This window comes from Symphalangus syndactylus, chromosome X (assembly GCF_028878055.3).
Source record: "Symphalangus syndactylus isolate Jambi chromosome X, NHGRI_mSymSyn1-v2.1_pri, whole genome shotgun sequence".
Lineage (NCBI taxonomy): Eukaryota > Metazoa > Chordata > Mammalia > Primates > Hylobatidae > Symphalangus > Symphalangus syndactylus.
The window spans coordinates 107,881,523-107,907,202 of record NC_072447.2 but is presented as its reverse complement, the minus strand read 5'-3'; the positions used below and the strand labels follow the sequence as shown (position 1 = coordinate 107,907,202).

Sequence of the window (25,680 nt, the reverse complement as noted above, 5' to 3'; positions counted from 1 at the left end):
AAAACCATGATTTCAAAATTAATGAGGCATATTCAGTCACATTGTTCTCACTAAAATATTAATAATATCATGTTTCAAATAAGATATAAATTGTGTATGTATATATTATCAAATAAAACATATTTTAAAAATTACTTCATATTCATCTTATACTTTTAAATGTTGTTTTTCACGCTTTATAATGTGTATATTAGAACAGCAGTACATGAATATAATGTCAATACTTAAAGCATATGTTTAATATATATTGTAATACATTTTATATAATTACACACAGGAAATCTCCTCAAATTTTAATATGTATACAAATCGTCCTGGGATCTTGTTAAAGTGCAGTTTCTGATTCAGTGGGTGCAGATCAAGCTGAGATTCTGCATTTCTAACTAGCTCCTTGGTGATCCTGATGCTCCTTGTTCTAAGACCACACTTAGAGCAGCAAGGTCATGGCGGGGGGGGTGGGGGCTCCAACATGTTTTACTGATAGTATTGCACAATAAAAAATATTTGGAGATGACTAGGGAATGAATGGAGTACACTTCCTTCAGGTTATCCCCCCTTAACCACTGCTTCTCTCAATGGAGTTTTTGGCAGGTACTATGAACAAATGTGAACCTGAAATAGGCAATGCTCCAAAATGGATCCTGAGTGGCTAACTGGGCCTAAATTTTAAATAGAGCCAAGTGGCCATCTGCCAACTAAAGGTCAGAGGTCTCAAGTTCCTCCAAAACCCACACCTCCGTTCAACTTTGGGACTTCCAGAGCTCACCTGAACCAACCAATCTGAGATCATCTGCCTTGACCAATCATGGCTTAGCTGCCTCAACCAATCAGGGCTCAGTTGCCTTGACCAATCAGGGCTCAGTTCTATCAACCAATCAGAACCAGGTGAGTTTGAATACTTCATTTGCATAAACTTTTGCTATAAAAGTATAACCCTAGCTTTGCTCTCTAGAGCACACCTTCATTTTACACTTAAGGCTGTGTGTCTCTGGTGTCCAAACTGTTCTCTGCAATAAAGTCTCTTTCCTTGGGGCTGCGAGCAGTGGCTCATGCCTGTAATCCCAGCTCTTTGGGAGGTGGAAGTGGGCCAGGAATTCGAGACCAGCCTGGGAGACATGGCAAAACCACGTCTCTACAAAAAATTTTTTTTAAATTAGCACTGAGCTTGGTGGCAGACGCCTGTAGTCCCAGCTACTCTGGAGGCTGAGGTGGGAGGATCACTTGAGCCCAGGAGGTCAAGGCTGTAGTGAACCGAGACGGTGCCACTGCAATATAGCCTGGGCAACAGAGTGAGACCCTGTTTCAAAAAAAAAAAAAAAGGTCTCTTTCCTCCAAATTCCTTTTTATTTTTAATAATTTTGCTTGTTTTATTTTTTGTTCAAGACAGGGTCTCGCTCTGTTGCCCAGGACGGAGTGTAATGGTGCGATCACAGCTCACTGCACCCGCAGCCTCTGGGGCTATAGCTATACTCCCACCTCAGCCTCCAGAGTAGTTGGGACTACAGGCACTAGGTACCATGCTGGAGTACTTTTTTTTTTTTTTGTAGAGGCGGTGTCTCGCTTTGTGGCCCCTTTTCAGAGAACTTTTCTTCGCAATACTGAGCTACAATGATAGTGGCTCTGCTCCCTGACAAATACCAGAATTCGGCTAATCTCTGCAGCTTTGCCAGTCAGCTGAGCTAGGATAGGATTAACACGCTCATGTGTAAACTGATGTGACCAACAAGGCCACATGCTCCAGCATGGAACTGAAGGATAATAGTTGCTTCTGCCTCATAAGACTGATGTGAGGATGAAATGAGATAAGATGTGTAAAGTACTTTGCAGATACAGTGCTTGATAAAGTGCAGCTATTATTGTTGGAGGCAAGGCTGCCTACAGTCCGGGCCAAGATTCTCTTCAGGCAATTATTATTATTATTATTATTATTGAGACAGGGTCTCCCTCTGTTGCCCAGACTGGAGTGCAGTGGCACAATCTCGGCACACTGCAACCTCTGCCTCCCAGGCTCAAGCATTCTTGTTCCTCAGCCTCCTGAGTAGCTGGAATTATAGGCTTGAACCACCACACCTGGCTAATTTTTGTATTTTTAGTTTTGCGATGTTGGCCAGACTGGTGTTGAACTCCTGACCTCAAGCTCAAGTGATATGCCCTCTTTGGCCTCCGAAAGTGCTGGGATTACAGGCATGAGCCACCACGCCCTGCCCAGACAATTATTTTGAATCTTCTTTAACACCAAGACAAATAGGGCATAAAGCATGACTTAAAATTTTTTAACCTGGAAATATTTTAAAGTAGTTGTAACCCGCTAAGCTATTAAAGACAAACAAACAACAACACATGTGCAGAAATTCCATAAGCACCCATATATTACCTGGCTTTGAGAAATGTAATTTACTTTTGTCCTTTCAGATAAGCCAGCTGCAGAATATATCCTGAGGTACCTGCTTTATGGAATTATTCACACTGTTCACCAACAAGAAGGTAGGAACATCTACTGAAAATGACAAATTTATTTTTTAGGAAAGCTGATATGTATACTTTCTTCCTAGCAGTAATTAGCTGAGCCATTTGTTTGCTAAGACCACTCTGAGCTTGTGATAATATCATCTGCATATAGGATAATTTTTATGTTTCTGTTCACTTTTTTTTGGATAATGTGGGCTGATTTCATATTTTAAGTCAAATGAGATTTCGCCAAATTTCTATCTGGTACATGTTGGGGACATGGAAGGAAGCTTTGATTGCAAGAGCCATATTTCCCTGTTGTTTTTTAAAGTTGGTCTACATGTGAATTCATCATCAACTAGAATTAAAGCCATCTATACACTTTCAAATATCAGTTGGCTTGTTTGGTTTTAATATTGTAACCCTCAGAATCAGCTTTGTATTTTGCCCCTTTGATGCCTGAAAGATAGGGTTTCACATAATATATAGAAGATCCGTGAAGCTAGTTCCTTTGGAACCTAGAGCTGGGTGACTTTCCACATTGGGGAGCAAAACAGTCCAAGCCTATTTAATGCTTTTTAATCTTAAATACCATTGCATTTATCTAAATACAGACCTGCATGTCTATATCTTTTTTTTTTTTTACATGACTCTTTGTTTCTCATGGGACTGTGCAAGTTTCTCCCTGATTCTATCTTTTCCACTGTTTCTGTGGAAGGATGTTAGCCTCATTCTTCACCATGCTCCCTGTCTCCCTGCCTGCCCCTTTCTGTCTTTAGTTGAGCTCCTTGAGGGCTGAGACTGTATCTCTTTTATTAACTGCTATACCACAAACACTTAGCATAACACTTGGCACAGATAATTTATCAAATAAATATTTTTTGAGAGTTTGAGTAAAATATTAAGACTGGATTTCTTTGGACTGATCCATAATCAGTAAAACACTCATTACCTTATCTGATATTTTCCTTTAGAATAAAGTCAATCAATTCAAGGAGTCTCAGAACAGGAGCACATAGGCACCAAACTTTGTGGGACAACAAATATAATGAAGAGTATGTTTGCTTCTTTCAAACAAGTGAGTGAACAAGGAAAATCTTTCCCAATGTATAAATATTGACTTGAAGTCCTTACCTGCTTATTGATGTAGGAATGGCCAAGTATTGATCTTGTAAATATAATAATGAGTATTTCTTTTATTTGGTACTTAATATTCATGAAGTGAACTGTTAATGTCAAAATAGACACACTACCTGTGTTCACAGTTAAGGAAATCCAAACAGAGAAAGACTTGGTATCTTTTTTGTTGTTGTTGTATAAATTTAGGGGATACAAGTGCAGTTTTGATATGTTATATCTTACTTTACCCTTCCTTGGCTTCTCAGACTCAGCCAAATGATTGAGTGGGTGGAAGCACGTACATGCATTGTGCCAGTGTGTGCATAAATGCTGTCACATGTAAGGCAAGAAGCAGGGTGACATAGAAAGAGCAAGTCACAAGTTGTCAGGACTCTAAATTGAAGTTTTGTTTGTATCCGTGCCCTAAAAACCCAGAGCCACGTGAAGTCAAGGCCCTTAACACCCACCCCTCCCACATACTGAGGGGAAAATTCAGATGCCCACTGGAGTCAGCCGGTCAGACTGCCTTTTGCACACTCCTTGCCTCCACTCCAGTTTACCCTGGAAGACCTGTCTGCTATGGCTGAATCTGAGAGAGATCCTTGAGTGTAAGATCTGGTCTTGATCACCTTTCTACCCACACTGCCCCCAAACTTGAACTTCCTGGGGTTTAACACAATACTTAGCAGTTTCTCAATGAATGTTCACAGAACGAATTAAGGAATGAACAAATGTTGCTCTGGAGAAAGCTGTAGCTTCCACGTCCTGCATAACTGCACTCAGTACTGACCCTGAAGATGGGAAAAGCAATACAACTGGTGCTGTAAGAAAATGTTTCTTGTTTATACTGCTGCATCTTGATCTTTGGCTGATCTAAGCACAAAGAGAGCTCTTTCAGTTAGAAAAAAGGAGGTTTATGGTGTGTGGGAGAGCTAAGAACAATGGGCTCAATTGACAGACTGGAGATGCTCTCAACTTCTGAGAGCCTAGAAACTCCATCTATAGATTCATCCCAGAGGGCAGAGCCAAATAAGGGCAGATGGAAAACATAGCTTTCTTGGGAACTGGCTTTCGGTTCCTCTGAGGCAAAAATACAATCACTCTGTAGCACCCTGAATCAATTCTCCAAAATATGGTGCTGTGTCCTTGTTTGCCAGTGTCTTAAAATAAGTCCCTGTCATATTTTTATTCTTTATGTCTTAAAGTCATTCAACCAGACTCCCTTGCAGAATATTAATTGTGGTTAAGCAGAAATCAGGAAATTAAATTGAAACTGCTTTTGAATGGAGCTCCTTAACTGATGACTGACTTGTCATCCCTCCAGCTAAAGATTCCTTTCTCTCCAATCATTTGCCAGCTGCAAATATGGGGCAATGAAATGATTTTAAGACAGCTTTCTTTAAGCTGGTCATCAGAGTGCTGTCCAAGGGTGCCAAATTCTAACCTAGGGTTGTGAAAGGGCTTTAATGCTATGTCCTCGGTGGGCTAGTAGGCTGGCCACCCAGGGTGGTAGGTGTCACTAATTTATTTTAGTACTGCCCTGCCACAGCCTGTTTACATTTACTTTGCCCTCTCCATACCTGCTCTGTCCTTTAAGTACTAAACCTTCCATCCAGTACTATCCAAATAAAACTAAATATTAGTTACGTATGAATTACTAAGGGATCATTACTGGAATATCCAAACAATTTAAACAGAAGGTAACAATAACTTAAATCTAAATGCACCGGGGACTGGGGCACCACTATGGTATTGACAAAGTAACCACAGTTGACTCTGAACATTCTGAAACCCAACTTCGAAGAGAAAAGAAACCTTTAAGTAGGCAATAAATTGGTTTCAATATCTGCGTTTTAACACAAGCTCAGACATGTACTTATTGGATTTCTTTGGGCAAATTACTTTGCTTCTATTTCTTAGTGTCTTCAACTATAAGACACTTATAGTAATAGCAGTAATCTATTCATATACTATTTATTTCAGAGAAATGTTATGAGAATGACTTGGATGACCTGAAAAATGAATGAGCTCCTTGAACAAGGTACGATTATTAAGTTTCTATTGTGAAGTCAAATAGAACAATTCACTCAAAGGACACGATGTTTGATTGAGAACATTCTTAATTTTATTTTCTTTAATTTTATAAAATACACTTTGTAAGATAAGTTTCTAAAAGTTTATCCTTTATGTGTGTTAAAATTGCAATTCTATATCAGAAATGAAGGAAACACTTTCAGTTGATTAACTCTCTTTGTGTGTGTATATATGTGTATGTATGCATGTGAGGTTTTCAGGGAAGGGTTGGTTATTTGTTATGTTATTAAATCAAAACAAAACACAAGGTACGGATTACTTCACTGTCCTTTATCTTGATTGGTTTCTTACAAAACATTTTCCCTCTCCTCCCTCTATGCAGCCTGGAAGCTTATCTTGTATACTGGTTTGAAAACAAGTATCAAGTGTCTTTTTGTAAAGCCCTTACATCTCCTTAAATATTGCTGAAACCACTTTGGGGGAAAAGAACAACACAACTCTTTACAACAAAAGAGCTGTAGTACAAATCTTTCCTTCAATTAAAACCAATCAGACTTTTTTTTTAACCCAAAGTTAACAAAAACAGGAAAAGACTGAAATCTGGGAGCTATTCAGGTCTCAAACTCTTTCTGCCTGTCCTTTTTCCTGGAAGCTTACCAACTGAATAGCTGATGACTGGTGCATTCTGTTATGTGATCTATATCAGGAGAAAATAACCTTTATGTTAAACCTAACTCTTAACACACCAAGATAACATTGCTAAGTAAAATCATTTTCCATTAGCTAGAAAGAACGATCAGATTACTCAAATTGAGATTCAAATTCACCAAATCTGTTTCTGCAAAGGCAGAATACTTATAGAAAATCCCAATAGATTCATCTAACTAGCCAATTTTTAATATCATTTGTGATGCTTAATGTCCAATTTTCCTAGTTTAAAAAAGAGTCATAATCAAAAAATTATTCTCCAGACATTTCTGATGCAACCCCAAATAAGTAAGAAACAAACCGGAATACACAAAATGTGCATCGTTCTAAAACAAATCAAGACCTTCAAATCACCTACGATGACTGAATGGATAATACCCCATGAAATGAGCACCATTGTGAAGATATGACAGAGGGCAGAGTACACAACTAATTAACAGAAAAAAAGACATGCTATCCAAAGAGTTATCTATCCTGTGTCTACCAGAGGGCCATCTCAGGTTACACCATTAGCCACCAGCAACTGCTGCTCCTTAGGCCAGTCTGTTTTCATGTAAGCTAGTTTCCTTCTATTCTCAGCTCCTTGGAAACCACAGGGTTGTCATGGTAGCTGTTATCAAGGAGAAGGGAGTGAGAAGATGCTGACAACACCCTGTTTCTCTTCCCTAACGAGGTGTAAGGCCAGATGCCCCCTTTGTCTACACAGATTCTACGCTCCCTTATGCTGTAAGTAAGGTTGGCTGAGTTAGGGCTTCAGTAGTCCATCGCCATCGGGGTCAGTGCTCTCTTTCTGTGGGTGAAAGATCCTTGCTTTGACCCCCTTCTCCCAGCTGCAGTAGGCAGATTTGGGCAAACACTCTTATTGTTTTTCTGACATTCTTTTTTCTTCTATCTTCAGTGGTAATAGGGAGACCAGAATGAATTCTGTTTTGTACACCAAAGAGAATATATTTGGCCCCTATAGATGGCAAGAGGACCAAAGACATTCCTTCTCTGTACCTGAGCATCTTTCCTTCCACTTTGTTTCCATCAGTGGAAGTACCCTTTGAGAAGAAATTACTTTCTGATCCTCAGGAGATGCTTGAAAATTCAATTAGAGCCTCCATTCCTTTATGACTTGCAGTTGGGGAGTCATCTTCTTAGGCATTTCCCATTTCTAGCAGGAACCAGCTGTGAAGCAAAATGACTAAAAGAGGTACATAAGAGGGGAGAGTCCAAAGAGAGACCTTAATCACTGCAAGACTCTCCTTTCTTGTTACACTCGTCAAGTAAGAAGAGGGCCAGTTGGTGGCAAAGGCAAAGAGTTAAGATGGGAGACGCAGCATTGTAGGCTGTGTGGTTAGAGCCTCGCTATTAGAGAAAGGGGGATTTCTACGGGGGATCAGAACTTGGTGCCTCGGCCCATGAGTTTAAGGACGGCAAAGTTGTAAGTGGCAGCAATCATGAAGGTGAGCTGTAGGGAACAGAAGAGAGAATGTGAATGAGAGTAGAAAAGAAAGCACTCCCTCCTCAAATCCCTTTGGGAATGAGGAAGGGTAGAAATAAAATCATAACTAAATAAGTGAAAAACCCCTGCTCTGCAAAAAGCAGTACATCCCAGGCTTGGCTTTCTCCATATACACTTGACTGGAAGTCCGATGTCTCTGAGGCATCATGAGTCTCATGGCCCAGGCCCAGAGAATCAAATCACAAAGATTTATTCCACACCTCTGTTTGATCTAGCACTGAGTTTTCCTCAGAGAAGTGAACAATATTTGGGCTTTGCCACATCCATATGTCCGAGTGACTTAGAGTCATAGGGTGCTTGCTGTAGACACACAGCCACATCATGCAGTAGAGCCCTCCCCTGGTTAATGAATCAATTCATTTTACAAGGTGAGAAATTACTTGACTCTGTATGGAAACCTCAGCAGAAGGGGCCAGGAGTTCTGTGAGCTCATCTTGTCTGATCACTGCTTATAAAATAACTTCAGATAAATCACTTCACCCTTCAGTGCCTTAGGTTTTTAATCTGCACAACGAGCACACTACATTCGCAGGGCACTGTAGCACTATCAGCAAGACCTGGGACATAGCATTGTATTATAATCATAACAATTCTAATAATGTTAGGAGGTCCTCCCAGTATTTCCATATGAGTAACTAAATCCACTGGAGAGTATCCAAGGTGGATTCATATTGATAGTATATAGAATTCCGGGCTATAGCAAGTCATGTTTCGTGATGTTTCAGTGTTTTGTCACTGATCTGATCAAAATGTATTGAGAATTAAGTGTAATTTATGACTGCAAAGTACTTGGCAACATTACATGTTCTATAAATACTAAATATTATCATTCGTGTCTCTGAATCTCTTACCTCTTTCCTCATACCACTTTTCTTGTTCCTATCTAATTTGTGATGTTTTTCTGCCTTGCCAATGCAAGTAGAAGTATGGAGCCTCTAACCTTTGCTATCTTCCCAGAAGCTTCCCTCCAGCATTTCAAGGATGGAAACAGTCTACCTTCTTGCCTTTCAGAATAGCTGTACCCACACTATCTCAGGCCTATTTACTTGCCAAGATCATTCAAAGTCAACTCACCAGGGAAACCAGTGTAGCTGCAGCCCCCACAAATGCAGCAATAAACAGGTGGAAGGTCATTTGGAACTGCAGGAAAATGAAAGAGGAAGAACTGTTTCTTGCAACAGCAATAATACGCTCCACTGTAAATCATGAATACAGCTTTCTGAATGCGTTGATATCTTTCTTGTGTGCTAATTCCACATCTCTAACTAAGTTTTCACTTCCCTAAATGTGGGCCTCCCAGTCTTCAGTGTACACCGTAGCACCTGGCCCATAACACGCAGAACACAGAATAGTCATGAAATAGTACAGCACTCCAAAATAATTCACTGGTTCCCTATAGTTGTGCCCAGGGGCCCAAAATTTAAAGTCAACATTTTGCTGTCAAAGAAATAATTTCCTGCCTTTCTCCCCAGGATTTACTTTTATTCCCCTGCCTCATTTGTATATAATATCTGTTCTCAATACAGTGCTTTCCCTTTCAAATGTACTTATTTTACCTCTCATTTGAGATAAAGAAGTTCCAAACTGAAAATGTTTTTATAAAACCTATAAATGCCTCTGTGCACAGCCCATTTTCTTGATATGGTTTTTAACCAAAGGAATGAAAATTTTCACGTGGGGGATTTTGCCATTAGGCTCTATCTTTACCTAAAGCTACAAACTTCTCTTTTAAGAGGGGAAGGGTTGGAAAGGAAGTCTTTCCATGCAACTCTAGAGAAAACAGGTGTTTTACCTTCTATGCTCATTGGCTCAGGCATACTTAGCCAACATGTTGTAGAAGGCAATTGGCTAATTCAAAATCCAGCAAAGAGAAACTTTCAGTCCTTAAAATTGAAGGTCGTGGGTGTAATTTGTATGGTATTAGCTACTCCCTTGTAAAATAACCCAAATAACCCACTCACCTCAGCTGTTTTGCAGATGGACAGAAGGTTGGAGCCGCAAACCTTGCCAGGGAAAGCATTCCATGGGAGAACACCTAAGTAAGACACAAAAATCAAGCAGGGTAAGCTTTATGGAGTTACGGGGCCACATGGAGACTTTCCCCCAGAGCCCTTCTTCCATCTCTAATTATCCTGGCTGTAAAGTTGGATTCTACCAACAATCAGGATCCTTTTTTCTACAGGTTTACAAAAAAGAGAAGGTGGTATTGAACAGTGGTGAAACCTTGTGTTTGTTATTGAAATGTGCTGCTTTGGGGTTGTGAACAGCAGTCAACTAGAGTAGGCCAATGTGAATGGCCAAGAAAACTCCCACCACTTCCAAGTTCCCTTCCCGGGGAAGAAACCTCTCTGGTTTCAGTAGGGAAGGATTAATAAACTAAGACCCAATCATTCATCATCTTATATTTTTCTCGTAATCACCACCCTCCTTACACTAAGAAAATAACCAAATATATAGTGCTTTCATAGTGGGTAGGAGAGCCAAAGCACCCGTGCCCTAACTCACCATACATTCTGGCATCAGCACAGAGACTGCCTATACTGGCAGAGGTCTTGCTGGGGAAGGCAATAGACTGGCAGGTGGTCCAGGTGTTGAAGTAAATGTACACAGGCACAGCAGAGCAGGCAAACACCAGGAGCCACACAACGGTCAGGGCATAGGTGATGCCCACAAACTAAAATGATTGACATGGGGTGGTTAGAAATCAGCATCAGCCTGCAGATGTAGAAACACAAACTGGGAGATCCTGGAGTGGCATGTGCCAGACATTAAAACCAGGTTGCAGGGCTCTCCCTCAAATGAAATTAGTGAGCAGGGCACCTCTGCCAAGGGTAATTGGCAGTATCTACTAGAGAACTGGCCCCAGTATGACGGAGGGTGGGGGGAATGGGTAGGGGAGGAGTGAGGAGGATCCCTGGGTTAGAAAGGCTTCAGAGGATGTTTTTGGGCAGATAAGGTGTAAAGAAATCAAAACAGATCTTGAAAGAAAGTCGTGCCATTTTGTGCCTTAGGCTGAGCTTAGAAAATATTCCTTGCCACAGGAACATTTTTGTTCCCTAGTCATTGAACAAAGCCAATAGGAGATTAAAATTTCAGATACAAAACCTTTCTAAGCTAACTGCTGGCCACACACAAAAAGACATTGCTGGAACCCACACATGTTCAGCCGCCAAAGGATCTTTAACTCCAGAGACTGAAAGCAAATGTGCACCTCACTCAAAGCATGGATAACCCTCAGACAATAAAACATTCAACATGCAGATCTACTCCAGTTCCCTCTGGGACCTCCAACAGTGCAGGATCCCAGAATATTGTAAATTTCACCTTGGAGTCAATTATTTAATTTTTATTGTCGATCCTCCCTCTCAGATCAGGTGCCCAAGTCTCAATCACATGAGCGGCATTTTTAGACTCTTGTCCAGTTAGATCCACTCTTGTGGTCCCTGCTAGGAAGGGAGCAAAGGGATCCCAACAGATGGCTTAGAAATGGTCTGATTGTACAAAGCATCCCACAAAACTCATGCTTTCTGTTTTGAGAAGAAATTTGCTTAGGGAACTTTTGAAAGGTGAGGCTAAGCCGGCTGGGCACCACGTTCTTCCTGACCTTCTCGTTCGGCTGCAGCCATCACTTCCTCACTCAAATGCCAGGCCCCTAGAGAGGACCCAGCCTTGGGTGGGGACGAGGCCACAGACTCACGCCCAATTTTCCCCCACCCCTTGTTATTGCCACAAAATCCTGAGGATGATCACCTTGTCGGGATGTCCTAGCCATTTTCCCAAACAATGACACACCCGCTCCAAAGAATGAGCTTGATGTTGGCCTCTGGAACCCCTCCCCTTCTGGCCCCCTGTTACCGTTGCGCTCAGGCCCTTGCCGCAGATGGTGGTCTTGTAGTCGCCAAAGATCTGCCTGACTGCACCGGTGGTGTAGAAGCCCTCAGCCAGCAGGAGGGCCCCATAAAGGAAGAAGAAAGAGGCAGTTCCATAGATGACATACTGGAAGGCATGGATCCTGCATTAACAGGTAAACAAACGAGACCAGGGAATCTCATTAATTGAAGACCTGGCTTCTTTCCCGACATAAGTGAGGTATACACCAGAGCGAGCACTTTAACAAGGCTAGGGATTCTCTAGAGGAATCACCAGGTTCCTCCTGCATGCTTTCACCTTATCTTTGTTGAAATAAGTGAAGACAGGGCGTATGTGACCAGAAACATATGCCCCTCCCTCCACACCTTGCTTACCCTGGGACCTGGAGAACCAGGGACCTACTCTCCCTGCCCGACCCTTCAGACATGCTAACTCACAGGAGTGGGGAGCTAGACAAGAAGAAAGGTGGGTGAAGGAACAGGAGCCTAACTTGTTCTAGGAACAGGAGAGGCTTAGTGCCTCCCTTGGCTTCTCCATACCTACTACGCTGGAGGCTCCAACTTGGGCAATATGAACCACACCTAGCAGAGGTCAGAACATGTGTAAGAAAACAAGGGGGCGGGGGTGGGAGGGGCTGACAGGCAGGCAGGCAGACCTCTGCTTTCTGAATGGGCTTCGAATGTGGAGCAGGAGAGATCTGCACAGAGGGAAGACTCGGGAAACCAGTCTGGCTCCACCCCAGTCCCCTGCTAGTTACTAAGGTACTGAAGAGTTCTCTATCTCCAGGATGGAGAGAGGGAAAAAAAAGATGGGTCTGTGTGGGATAGCAGGTACTTACACATTGATGAGATACTCATAGTCCTGGTAGTTTTTGGAGAAATAGGTCTCAATTAGCTTTTCTGTGCCAGTGAGGGCTTCATGTCCACAGCCACAGAACAGTGCCACCCCAAAGAAACACAATCCAGTGGCCACCAGGGAAGCAAAGGGGGCCCCTACCAGACATCTTGCACAGCACTCTAACAAGCCTGGGGAAGAAGAAGGGAAAACAGTCAGGCACATCCAGTAGGTAGCTCATGCCACTCAAACCTCTCTGCCAGGCCAGCCAGGCCCTGTGCTCACAGGCTCGGAGATAGTGGGCACCCCGGAGTCAAAAAGCAGGAGCGGCTAGAGGTTTTGTCTTTCAGCATGTGAGATTGACCCAGAATCTTTACTTTGTTTCATTCTTGAAAATAAATCTTTGGCCGGGCACGGTGGCTCATGCCTGTAATCCCAGCACTTTGGGAGGCTGAGGCAGGTGGATCACATGAGGTCAGGAGTTCGAGACCAGCCTGGCCAACATGGCAAAACCTCGTCTCTATTAAAAATACAAAAATTAGCCGGGCATGGGCACATGCCTGTAATCCCAGCCACTCAGGAGGCTGAGACAGGAGAATCTGTTAAACCCAGGAGGCGGAGGTTGCCGTGAGCCAAGATTGCGCCGTTGCACTCCAGCCTGGGCAACAAGAGCAAGACTCTGTCTCAAGAAAAAAAAAAAGAGAAAAAAGAAAGAAAGAAAGAAAAGAAATCCTTACCTTTTTTTGCCAGAATTTAAAAAATATTTAATAAATAATAATAATTCAGCAATTCAAATAGCAAGCCAGAGAGATTATGAAATCAGTCCCTTCTTTCTTATTGTTCTGGTCTGTTTGTTTGCTTGCTTATTTTAGTCATTCATCAACTATTTATGGAACACTCACTATATGCCCAGCATTATGCTGGGTGTTATATGGGATATGAGGAGAGAAAAGACACAGACTCTGCCATATGGGAGTCTTTAATTTCCTGAGGAAGAATTAGCTAAGTAGACCTAATATTTTCAACTAACAATTCAGGCAGCCAAGTAAGTGATAACAGAGGGTAAATGCACTTGGGGTTCCAGGAAAGGATGAGTGCAGGCCAGAGATGCTGGTATTGTCAGACAGGATTTTAGCATGAAGAGCATTCCAGGTGGAGGAAACTTTGGAAATTGCATGCTCCTGGATATTTTTGAGCATCGTGTGTATTTGTTGCAAGGAATGCTTGATTATTCTTAGTTTACATATGGGAGGAGCAGTCTAAACAGGATGGAGCTAGCACAGGACAAGAAATGGAAATAGGAGCATTGAGATTACTCGCGATAATAAAAATGCAGGCCTAACAGTTTTGGACACTTTGCATGGTGGTTTTGTCCTCCTATAATGCAGCTTGGCTAATGTCCCCACCCTCAGTTATACACTGAGATTCTGTCAAAACAGCTACAAACAGACTTTATACAAAGTCAGCAAAGCATGAAACATCTTTCTGACACTAGAAGAACACACCAGGGACTGGGAACACATGTGTCTTAAAGTGCTAAGAGTCCCTGAGATCCCCAGACCTGGTATCCCAGGCCCTACACCAGTGTTGCTGAGAAACAGGAAAGGCACACAAGAAGTCACAGGCTCTGAAAGCAGCTGTGTTCCAAGTACTAGTCCCATGCTCTAAGATGTCTTATGGAGTGAACCTTAGCAAATGCCAAGTAGATGACTGACTAGATGAGGAAAAGAATGGCTTCCTCTGGCCTCTAGGCCAGGTCCCTAAAATGTAGAAGAAATGAGAATGTTAAGCTCTTCAGAAAAAAGTCTTAATTCATATGTATGTATATCTATAAATATATGTGTATATATATATACCCACTGATTTTATACATCTATAAACACCGTATACACATGCACACACACAAATACGCAGCAAATGTACTGGGAAGCTGCTATTTTTGAATAAGCAGGTTGTGACAGCTTGTACAATAAAAATAAATTGTATTAATTTCTTAGGCTTGGATTTTTGTATTCAAGCATTTCTCCAAGCCACACTCACTTTTCTGTAGGGTACCAGGGAAAGGGGACTCCTTTGCCTGATTCTGTTAATATTAGTTACAGTTTGTTTTTAGCCCAGAGAGCTTGAACACCTGGTGATTTGCATGACTGAACTGCATCAATGTGAACAGATTTGGAAAGACCAAATTATCTCTGTCATGGGAAAATCGAGGTAGAGGCATTTGCCTCTGTTCTCAGAGACACAAAAGGAGTGAGTCCTATTACCCACCATCCCCTGAAATGACAGCCCTTTCTTGGCCTTCAAAGAGTGTCACACCAAAGATGAGGCTCAGAAGCCCAAGCCCAACAAAGTAAGCAGCTAACATTTGAAGCAGAACTTCCTTTTCCAGGAACTAAAGTATTGCTGCCAGGAAACTTGGCCTCTATGAGAAGCAATCTGTAGCTGTGCTGCTGTGAGTGGAGGCTGATTTTACTCAGCATGAACTTTGCAAACGTGCTTGGGAAGAGTGTCTTTTCAGAGCTGGCCCATGGGTGTGTCTGTGTGTGGCACATGCACGTGCATGCATGTGTACAAAGGTGCACATACACACATGTGTACCACAGAGAAAAACACAACAACTGAAATCAATTGTTGTTCTCAGAAAACATTCCAGAAATTGATCTTCCTCTTTCTCAACAGGTTAAGATACTAGATTCAGCCTATAAGTCAAGAAAAGGAGCTTGGAAGTAAACAGTACTGCCATTTTCCTTCTCTGCCTATCCAACTCCTCCCCACCCCCAAACTCTTACTCTTCTAGTAAAGAAAGTCTCTGAAGCCTGGGGATGGGGGGAGAGGAAGGTCAGTGACCCCACTGTTCCCTTTCTCCCCAGCACAGGGTCAGGGCTTGGACAGAGCCCTCCATAGCTCCCCCAGACAAAGAAGCCTTGTTCTTTCCTGAGATCTCAGGAGCCTGATTGGTATTCCACAGGGGCCTGCAGGCCGGGGGGTGGGGAGGGGGTCAGACTCAGGGAACAATGGCAGGACTGTTTGTTTAGCCGAGGGTAAGAAGAGCCATCCACCCTAGCAAGTGACCATCTTGGGCCTACTCACTCACCCCAGCATTTTCATCTGGGAAGGGCTAAGTGCTTGTGCAGGTATGGTCAGGGAGGGAGGAACTTGAACTCTTGCTAGCCAAAAGAGAACTCCACTTTAAGCTTTAGCTGATGCCACCTCTAGGGTTGCAAACATGAGAGGGAAACATCCTCTTGAGTGTATCTGATCCCTCAATCGCCATCCAAATAACCTGAGAGTGTCACGGATTGTGTTCTTACTGGGTGATAGATGGCTAAGCCTCAGGAGCAATTCTGAGTCACCAGATCATAGCCTTTCTTTTTACATCCATTTTTCCTCTATTTTCTTAGAGCTTGAATAACTTAGCATCCCCTTTTCTGCTCCACTACAGCTCAAAGCAAGGGACAAGAAAGAAGTAGGCTTTAATGAGTTTCTAATGTAAAGTCTGAAATAAACGACTTTAGATAAATCTATCACTATTAAGCTATAAACAATTCAGTAATATCAGCATAAGCATCAGATGTTCATCTCTTCACAACCTAGATCAAATGTTTGCTTTGGGGGCATTTAAGTTCAGCAGAAGTGAAGAATCTCAGTCAGTCTGTCCAAGCAAGAATCAGATTTTAGATTCTAACTGAGAAAAACTCAGAGCCTGCAAGAAATTATTTTTTCATCAAAGTAGTTGACAATCAAAGAATTCTGAGAAAAGATCCATTGGGCTCCCTTTGATTTTTCACAGTCCAAGAAATGTCCTTGGGTATGTGTGAACAATAGCCTGAAGCCAAAAGCTCTCCATTTCAAAACCCCTCCTGGTTGAAAGGGTGTGAGTTTGATTCAAGAAGGCTGGAGGGGATTCTAGAGGAGAAGTTCTTTGGCTCTCTCAAGAGACATTCTCACATTTCCAGTCTAAGTACAGACTGCGAGATGAGAGAGTTGGCATAAAAGAACCATATAGTAATAACATTTCTCAATGCAACTCAATCGGATTAAACAGCCTGACTTTGATGAAAGGTCATAGAGAAAAATAATGACCCCCTCCAGTGTTTTCCTTTCATTTCTGTTTTTGTGAATTCAGTACAAGAATTAAGCACACTAGCAGTGACATAGACATTAGGAGAAACAGAAGGAAATTAAAAGGCCAGTCCCTTTCTTTAGAAAACTTGAAATCCTGTTGGGGCGAACAAACGTATGTCTGTGAATCAAAATCTAAAGCTACCTATAACCAAGTGTTAAAATGGATATAACAAAGTCGTGTGGGCAAAATGTAAGCAAAGGGAAAAGATCATGTCATGGTTGGCTACATTTGTATACAAACTCCCAAAACAAGTCCAATCAATCTGTGATAGTTGATACTCCAACTTTAAGCCCTTCTCACCAGTGCTCTTCACAGCGGTCTGACAGAGATCAACAGAACCAATGTGACTTACACAGATCCAGGTTCATCAAGGGACTGTGTTGATCCTGATGCTGTCTCTTTAAGCAGGCGCCAAGAGCTCCCAACCCTCCCTCCCTCCTTTCCCATGCCCTGGGCCCGCCTCAAGGACCAGCTCCATGATGGAAATTCAATGTGAATCTGGGAACTCATCAAAGGCAGGAGAGGAAGGGCTTTCATCGAAAGGAATGGTAGAAAGAGACCAATTGTACCCTGCACAATTCCCAGCCTGTCCCTTGAATCCAGCTGACAAAGGGAGAGATAGAAGGACCCTATACAATAGAGCTAAACAACAGGCAGGCTCATTGAGTGAGAAACTGGCCCCATCTCCCTAGGTCTCGAATCTGCACTACAGTCTTACCCTCCTCCCAGAACCCACCCCTTAACCTCACCCCATGAACAGAGGCCTCCTTGATCAGGGCCTACAGTAGTTGACAAGGCCGAAATGCTAGAGCAGCCGTGACTGGTACTAGGGATGGATGGGGATCAGTGGGTGGGTTCTAGGAGTAAAACAACAATTATCAAGAGGTGCCAGAGACAAACAAAGACTTTTGCTTCTGGCCTTGTCCTGGTCAGACAATGCCCTGCCTATAATCTTGTCTTTCCTACATATCCCTTGTGATATCAGCACTTATATACCACATTCAAGTGCTGGAAAACAGTCCCGAAGCCTCTGGGGCCTGGGAATCCAAGCCTGCTGGGTAGTCAAATCATGTGGACAAGGTTAACTAAAAAGGAATCTCAGCCTCCTCTTTGGACACGTTTTAGTATTACCACGGCAACAGCATCTGGACTGTCTTGTTGCCTATACTCCCCACTCCTCTTCAGACACACACACAGAGAGAGAGAGAATGAATGATGTACACATTCCAATTTATGTGCAAGCATTGGGAAGCTGAGGTAGGACTTTGATTGTTAAAACTTATCCTTGGCACATTGTCTCCACCTTGCCCACGAATGGGAAGATGAAAGGGAAGTAACTGGTACTAAAGACAATAGCAGCCATACCTTGTTCCTCAGGTCAGTCTCCCACCATTTCCTCCTCTCTCCTTGGTTGCAGTGTGAAGCTGATTTGGGGAACCTTATTCTCTTCCTTGGGACTCTTTTCTAGAGTCCTGCTTGGCAGACAGCTCAGAGGCCAGTGCAGAGCTGAGAGACAGCCCTCAGGGCCATTTTGCAGTAGACAAGAGGGATTAATCAATACCAGTACTTGCTGAGCTTTTGATGTAAGTTTGGCATGGAGTAGGCTCCGAAAGCAGGAAAGGAAGGAAAACCTGCTCCATTCACCTACCATGGCTGCTGTGACCCTTCCTGATCATGTCACTGTCCTCACTTGGTCTTCTTTAGACCTGAAGTGCTGTGGACAGGGAAGGCATTTCTACTGCTGCTTTCTTTCAAGACAAAGACCTGTACCCAGGGGATGGCTTTCAAGGCTTCAGGATGATAGACAAAAGCAATGGGGGAAAGTGATGTTACTGGCTGGAGTTCTACCTTAATGGGTTTGGAGACTATATTCCCCCTCCCACCCACCTCCCAGGGTTGAGGTTGTTATTACTCAGATCGCTCTGAGAGAGCAGTTCGAGTTGTCAGCCTGTTAAGAAAACTTCTGGCTTTCCTAGCTCAGAGCCAAGCCTAAGGCCCCTTAAAGCAGGGCAGACCTTTCAATCTGCCTGGCTTTCCAAGAACTCTTCTGGCTCTGCATGGCCAAAGGGAGAAGTGAGGTAGGGAAGGCTGCACTTGATTATTTTAGTCAGTGTCTCCAGGAAGACTAGGTGAACATGCTGGCTGGGATCTGGTTTATTTTTGGCTCCTGGTATTCTTGGGGCATTCTTGCCATTTTGATGGGATTCAGTTAGTCTTCAGGCATTTTATAAAACTGGACCCCCACTTTGCCGCCACACTTTTTTTCTGGGCTACACCCACTTACTGCAAGCCAGCCAAAACTACACTGCTTGGCAAACAGCCACTTTTGGATGGAGGCATCACAGTCTGGTTACCAGGGTAACAGCCACTGTTCTCAGACGACAACAGGCTTGCAGACAATGTTTTGCTGTTCAATAATGGCATTGTGTTTCAGAGCACAGAATAATCAGCTACCACTCTTTGGCTCCTTTCTGGTTCCATCATTATCCCAAAGACTCACTTGGAACATTCCCCTTCCAGATCAAGGCAAAAATTAATGAGCTATCATTTTCCCCATAAACCTTTTATGCAGACACTACTGAATCAGTGTTCCTCCTTGCTTCCAATCCTAAGGGATTCTATATGGTTGAAGTAGTAAGTTCCCTGTTCCTGGAGGTGATTAAGCAGAGGCTGTATGAACGTTTAATTGGTTGTTGTAAAAATGAATCCCGCATTGAAGGTTGGCTCAGACAACTTCTAAAGTTCCTTCCAATCCCAGATTCCATGATATGATGTGTTTACTGCAATTGTTGAACAGCAGTGCACTCCACATCAGAAGTAGTGGTAGTCCAGTACCTTGTTAGAGATGATCTATAATTCAAAGTACTTTAGATACTCTGTTATTGAATAAATGAAAACTCAATGGCTGCTCCATCATATGTACCTGGCCCAAGTGTCGTCCACCCTTAGGACCTGGGACCCAATGTGCATCCTCAGTGGTGCCCTTATCTGTGGCAATCTTCCTCTGGAGGAAACCACCCAGCCTCCATAACAGGCAATTGTCCCTGTGGTCACTTTATTTGTTCCTGCCTTTCCTCAGGGATTTCATCCCCTGAGGAAGTAATATTCAACATCCTTCTTTACTCCCTCTCTGTTTTCCATGCACAACCTATCCAATCAGCTGGGCTGACATTAGATAGGATTCCTGATGTTACCCAGGGCAGGAATTGAGTTCCTCCAACATTCACCTCTCATCTGGCCACACATAATTGGTCAAATGATTCTGACCCAAGCACGCAAAGAAACCTAACCACCCTGGAAAGAGGAAGAGTCAGCCTGTGTACACATTATTGTCTGTAGTAGGTATTATCATGATTTACAGTTGTTATAGATCTTGCCCATTTTCAAAGGACTTCGACATTATTGTTACTTGATTCTCACAACCCTGAAAGTAGACAAAGTAGTTATTGCTATCCCCATTTTCCAGATGAGGAAGTGGTGATTCAGTGACCTGCCCAAGGTCACATAGTTCATAAGTAGCAGATCTGGGATTTGTCTGATTTTTCTGTCTTCCTGTCCGTGCTCTCCCTCCTGTTTTACCTGAACACATGCTTCAAAGTGTTCTCTCCGTGTTTCTTGATGAAACAACCAAAAGGCTGAACCAGCTCAGTATAATTGCAAATTGATCTCTGTGGATGTTGTCTACTGGATGCTACATTTGATAGGGAATACATGGGGCAACTGAGTCTCATTTCATTTAGGATGTGTTTAAGCTGCTGTCTTTGTTTTGCCAAATGTGAGCAATGTCTACAGGACTCTGTGGAGTCCAATAGGGACAAAGACCCTTGTGCTCTGCACACATTACTCTGAGTAGAAACTATCACCAGAACCTCATAGCTTCTGTCTTTGTTCATGGAACCTAGAAAAGCCCTCAATACTCAGCCAACTTAGCAAGAGCCCTAATGTCCCAGCAGCCTCCTCGTCACAGCAGAGAGCCTTCAGGAAAGCTATGTCTGTGATATTTGCTAGAAATGATCACCCCTATATGTGCACACACACACACATATGCACACACACACACACACACTCCTACCCATATCTGTTTCCCATGGTCAAGCCATTGAGGACTTTACTTTCATTTCCTGAACCTGAGAATGGCCTCCTCAGCCGTAGCCAAGCCTGAGTCCAGCTTGCCCGATCCCCAGCTTCCTATTGATGCCAAACATGGTTCAAAGTTTGCATCAAGCAAGCAGTTATTTTGTACATCTGAGGGCTAGACAGTGCTCAGTGGCCTCCAGCAGAACCAGGAGGGCAAGCTGACCCGACCGTTACCAGGGCCTTGGAACCAAGGGAAAAGAGAAGATAGAGGGAAGTGAGGGGGTAGGAGGACACATGACCACATCCATCCGGCTGGGCACTCTCTCCAGAGATCTGTGGGACTCTCCACGTGCTGCTGGAATTCTTTGGTAATAAAGCATCATGCTCAGTACAGCGGAGAAGGAGTTAATCTAACTGATTGTTAAGGAATTTAAAAAGAAAACAAGTGCCAAACCACGACTCATCTAAACCATGGAACCCCCGAACCCCAAAGTTGGAAATTCTCTTGTGAATTCCTGTGTCCGCTTGAATCTTCAATGCTAAAGTTTTTGAAACTTACCCATGTCTTTGGGACTCTGACTCCAATTGTAGCCGGCTGGCTAGTCTGCTTTGTGGCTGACTTTGTTCAGCTGGAAGGATCCTGGTCTCTCCAGCCTCCTTCTTCGGTCTTTTACTTTTTCTCTCTGAGTATCTTTGTCCTCTTCTCCTGCAATGAAAAGGGCTTTCTGATTGACAGCCAACCCCCTTAAAGGGACAGGCCTGCTTTCCTCCTCCTCTCCTCCTCCCCTTCTCCTCCCCTTTTCCCCACCTCCTCAGGGATACTCCCTTCTCTAAGGGCTCCATCTTCTCTTTCTGCCTTTCACTGCCAATTGTTTCATTTTCTTCGTTTTTCCTTTTTTCCCTAAGGCTTGCCTGGAATTTCGCTTTGCTGCAGAGACATCTGGAAATGTGGATTGAGGGTGGAAATAAAATGAAGATGTCCTGGAAACTTCCAACTGATCCTTGGGTCTAATTGGTGTGGGATATATAGCACAAGCGTGAGAAGCCATGAAGTGAGAGCCCCGACAGGGGCTCAGAGTCAAAAACCTAGATGTTAGCTCCCAAAGTCCTTCCAAATCTGCTCCAGCTCCCCACATCACTCCTAGCTGCCCTTGGCCCTCTACACCTTTCCCCTCCCGATTCCTTGGAAAATAAGCATTCCTCCCCCACCCCCCCAGCTCTACGAACACAATAGAGAAGAAAAAATTGTCTTTTAAGATAATTTCCTCCAAATCCTTCTCAGTTTCAACTGCATGAAGACAAAATGCAGGCTGCAATTCGATGAACAGATTGTGATTAGGCTGGGGGAGGCTAGAATTGTAATAATTTTATGGCTACGATAATAAAGACCCAGAAGTGGGCAAGACCTATGCAAGTTCACAGACTAGGTTAAAGAAAAGGCCAGCGTTGAAGATGTGGGTGATTTCCAAGTGTAATATCTTCATCAGAGAGCTTAAGCCAGGCAGACGAGAGGCAGGGAGTGGGTTAGAGTGAAGCAGCAGGTGGCAGTGAGGGTGGAGAGAAGAAACGAAATATAGTCCTTGCCACAGAGAAAGAAGCGGTAAGACAAAAACGGCTGAGCAGCAAAAACAGGGAAATACTATATAAAACCTGCCTTAGCAATAAGTTATTTCTAAAGACTGTGAAGGTATTTAAATGCCCACTGCTAGATGGGATCAGCCTGGGAAGGTTTTCTGGAACAGGTGAATCTTAAACAGTGTCTGTCTGGGCTCCTTGTCAGTCCTGTCTCCCTTCACAGCTCCCTTGACCCAGAGGCTGGTGTCCTCCCATGGATGGCCTTTAAAACAACTGGCTGGCATATAATAAGAGGGGCACCTGTTGGAAGACTCCGGAGAAGGAAGGTATGGTCTCCTGGAACTTTTCCTGTGGTTTTGCCTTGGGAGAGGAGAGAAGAGGAGGGAGATACTGAGCAGAGACTCATGCCTTCCTGGGGTGGGAAAGAGGCAAGATTGTGTCTTACAGTTTTCTCTTTGGGCTGTGACCTTGGACATGTTACTGGCTTGGGCTCTGCTGTTAGGAAATGGACGAGTCTGTGGCAGATGCCCCTGTGGGCCCACTGGGGCCAAATCCCGCACCGTTTGAGGCTTGCTTAGAGTACTAGAACTCTAGATCCTTTGCTCTTGTATCAGCCCCAAGAAAAAAAGGATCTCTGAAAATGCTGCCCCTTGCAAAACGGTATAGTGGTAGCTTTCCAGGGCAGACCAGACTAAGGCCATGTGACTGATGGAAAAGGGTCCTAGGTCCCCTTGCCCTCCCCAGCCCTGCTCGCCAGCCATAGACTATGCCTGCTTTGGAAGCTCAACTGTAGGATTTTGCCAGCAATAAACTTCTGGATGGTCACTGTCGGAATTGCCCTGGAGAAGGGGGAGGACCAAGAGCAAGAAATCACCAAATGTGTCTCCTCAGCTCATCAGATGGCAGGAGTGAGCCCAAACTTTGGGAGTTCAGATTTAGAGGATGAAACAAATGATCCTTCATGGCTCGAATAGATGAGACAGCTCTGCACACAGGGGACATCACTCAGACTGATCCCTCTCACAAAGCTTCCCCTTAGTTATCAGCAGCTCTGGGGACAACAATGCTACTGGAAAGAAAATATGTGTTCCCAATAAACCCACAGATACCAATTTATCAACCCCATTCCCCTAACACACGTTTCTCTTCTGCTTTCCTCCATCTCTATTGCCTTAATATTCATTCTATCCTCTCCTCAAGTCTCAATCTCTTTCTGTCTCTGTTACCTGTCTCTGTCTCTGTTTCTGTCTGTGTGTCTGTCTCTGTTTCCTTCTTTTTCTCTCTCCACATTCCCTGTCTTCGCCTTGTTCTCATGCTTGTTCTTATGCCCAGGGCCAGAAAAGGGACCCAGCCAGGTGACCGTGTCTCACTCATCCCAGTGCCTTAAGGTTCCCAACTCCCTAGAATCTAGTATGTTCTCATTGCTCTGTACACCCCGACACTCTGCCTCAGTACCTCGTCAGCAGACCTTTCCTGAGGGCTCCCTACAGACCTCATAGGGTATCTTCCCAGGTCCTCCAGAGCCCAGTTTTATCTACATACCCCCACCTATTTTTGTGATTCTGCTTCCATTGGTTCTGCTGGGTGCCCTTGGCAAAATATTCTCCAGAGTCCAGCTGAGCTCCTGGCACTGCCAGGGGATTCCTCAAGAGGGCACTGCCAGCCTTCTTGGTGGCAGCCTGCTGCCTGTACTGGGTGCCTGTGGGAACAATGCAGGATTGTATAAAACTCGTAAACAGTTTGCTTCATGCAATTCTGATGGTACCTCAGAGAATCTGGGCCCCCTTGATCATAGCTTGGTTTGACTGTGCAGCTTTCTTGCAAATAACTCGAAAACACTTGGATATTACCTCCACTCTCTGCTCTATGATCCCATAGTATCAGATTATTGAAGGCCACAGATCAAGTGGGTTCTCCTTGCTCCATTGTGTAGACTGAACTCTGAAACTCAGAGAAGTCCGGTGAATTTCTCCCAGGAAAAACTAGATAAGGGATCAAGTGCCCAATCTAGTGTCCCACTTCTCCCTGAGCACAGAGAAGAACATAAAGGGGAAGAGAGAAGGCACAGTACCAGTGAGAGCCTGGGGTCATCTGCTATTATTTGAGCTTCTAGAGCTGAGGCTTTGCTTCTCATTCCCAGGATAATGTCTTCCCAGACCAAATTTTGGAAGGCAAGTGGCTGCGTCTTACAGCTTTCCTAGCCCTGGCATAGAAGACTGGCTGGCTGGCTGGCAGGCAGGCAGTATATTATGTCCTATGTACTTGTGGCTAGAACTTTCCACACCCAACTTCATGCCGATTGGCTAGACTATGCCTTTCTGGCCAAGAGAACCGAGGGCTGAGGGCCAGAGATGTCACATACTTTGAGCTGGCAGACAGGAGTAGAGAGTGGAGGGTGATCTTCTGCCTTTCCTGAAGGTTCAAGGAACAGTGCAAGGATGGATAGGGGCAGGCCATGGGGTGTATTTGTGAGGGGGAGATGCCCGTGGCTTGGGATGGAGTAAAGAGTAGCCTGGAAGCCAAAATAATCACATGAAAAATCTCAGCTAAAGAATGCCTGAGGAGCACCACATAGCTACTAGCAATGTGAAGAAACAAGCTGTCCACAGAACCCACCTCCACCACCATAAAAACTTGGCCAACTTTTGCAGGGTTGCCCCTGCAGAGAGGATGCTTGTTTGATGTGATTTCTGAGCAAAGTAGAAATAAAACTAGTATTATTTCTGGGGAACCAATGTTATTTGTTCAATTTGACTGATGGGATACTGAGACAACTTTCCCAATGGCACCTAGCAAGCCAAGACCCGAGCCACCTCTAGAGAATGCCTGTCTCCAGACTCTTATTGCTTGGAAGTTGCTTGGGAGGTTGTTCTGCTGTGAAAGAATGTGTGAATAGAGTGCCTTTGCCCTGGGCAACAACAGCCGGGGGCTGGGGGGAGGATGGACAGGCGTCGGGCTGCTGTAGCCCAAGTTTTCAACCTTCTACACTTCTCAGGTTAAGTAGGAGGCCCCTGTTTGAAACCCAGGGCAGAGGCAAACTTCCTGCAGTTTGTAGGATCAGTGGGGTTCCAAATTAGTCAGCAAAAGTCAGTGAAGATTAGAGGATATTAAGGACTTTTTGTTCTATTTCTTAGGTGTGATAATAGCGTGGTGATTGTGTTTTTAAAAGGGTCATTATCCACTAGATATGAATAGAGAAATATTTATAGGTAAAATGTTATGATACCTGGGGTTTTCTCACTCCAGAAAATTTTAGTGTAACAAGGTTAGATGAAATAACATTGGTCAAATACTGCTAATTATTAGGAGATGGGTACATGGAGGTTTATTATACTATTTTCTCCACTTTGTGCATAATTGAACAGAAAAGAGAAGCCATCAG

General features: G+C 43.7%; 2 protein-coding genes and 1 long non-coding RNA gene across 7 annotated transcripts in view; 2 read left to right on the top strand and 1 right to left on the bottom strand.

Annotated features, from left to right (window-relative positions):
• Positions 1-236: 236 nt before the first annotated feature.
• LOC129475123 (uncharacterized) lies at positions 237-21,953 on the top strand. Of its 2 annotated transcripts, XR_010119632.1 has the most exons (7): positions 237-885; positions 2,413-2,484; positions 3,423-3,526; positions 4,003-4,175; positions 4,278-4,390; positions 5,551-5,608; positions 21,630-21,953. It is a non-coding gene; the product is annotated as an uncharacterized lncRNA (long non-coding RNA). The 2 variants fall into 2 exon arrangements; XR_010119633.1 differs by lacking the exon at positions 4,003-4,175 and having other exon boundaries at positions 21,630-21,759.
• On the bottom strand, positions 5,670-24,515 carry PLP1 (proteolipid protein 1). Of its 4 annotated transcripts, none has more exons than XM_055267042.2 (9): positions 24,370-24,515; positions 23,841-23,997; positions 21,283-21,429; positions 12,525-12,711; positions 11,672-11,828; positions 10,322-10,490; positions 9,778-9,851; positions 8,891-8,956; positions 5,670-7,762 (listed from the first exon to the last, which is right to left on the bottom strand). In XM_055267042.2, the coding sequence occupies exons 3-9, from the start codon at positions 21,284-21,286 to the stop codon at positions 7,691-7,693; spliced, it is 729 nt and encodes a 242-aa protein (XP_055123017.1). In that variant the 5' UTR covers positions 21,287-21,429; positions 23,841-23,997; positions 24,370-24,515; the 3' UTR covers positions 5,670-7,690. The 4 variants fall into 4 exon arrangements, with proteins under 4 accessions (XP_055123017.1, XP_063490849.1, XP_063490850.1 ...); XM_063634779.1 differs by having other exon boundaries at positions 23,847-23,997; XM_063634780.1 differs by lacking the exons at positions 23,841-23,997; positions 24,370-24,515 and adding exons at positions 21,532-21,731; positions 21,951-22,127.
• Positions 22,184-25,680, top strand: part of LOC129475531 (glycine receptor subunit alpha-4) — a 76,519-nt gene continuing 73,022 nt past the window's right edge. Inside the window, exon 1 of the transcript XR_010119623.1 lies at positions 22,184-22,624. The gene's annotated coding sequence lies outside the window, so the exon portion shown is untranslated. The remainder of the gene's footprint in view (positions 22,625-25,680) is intronic.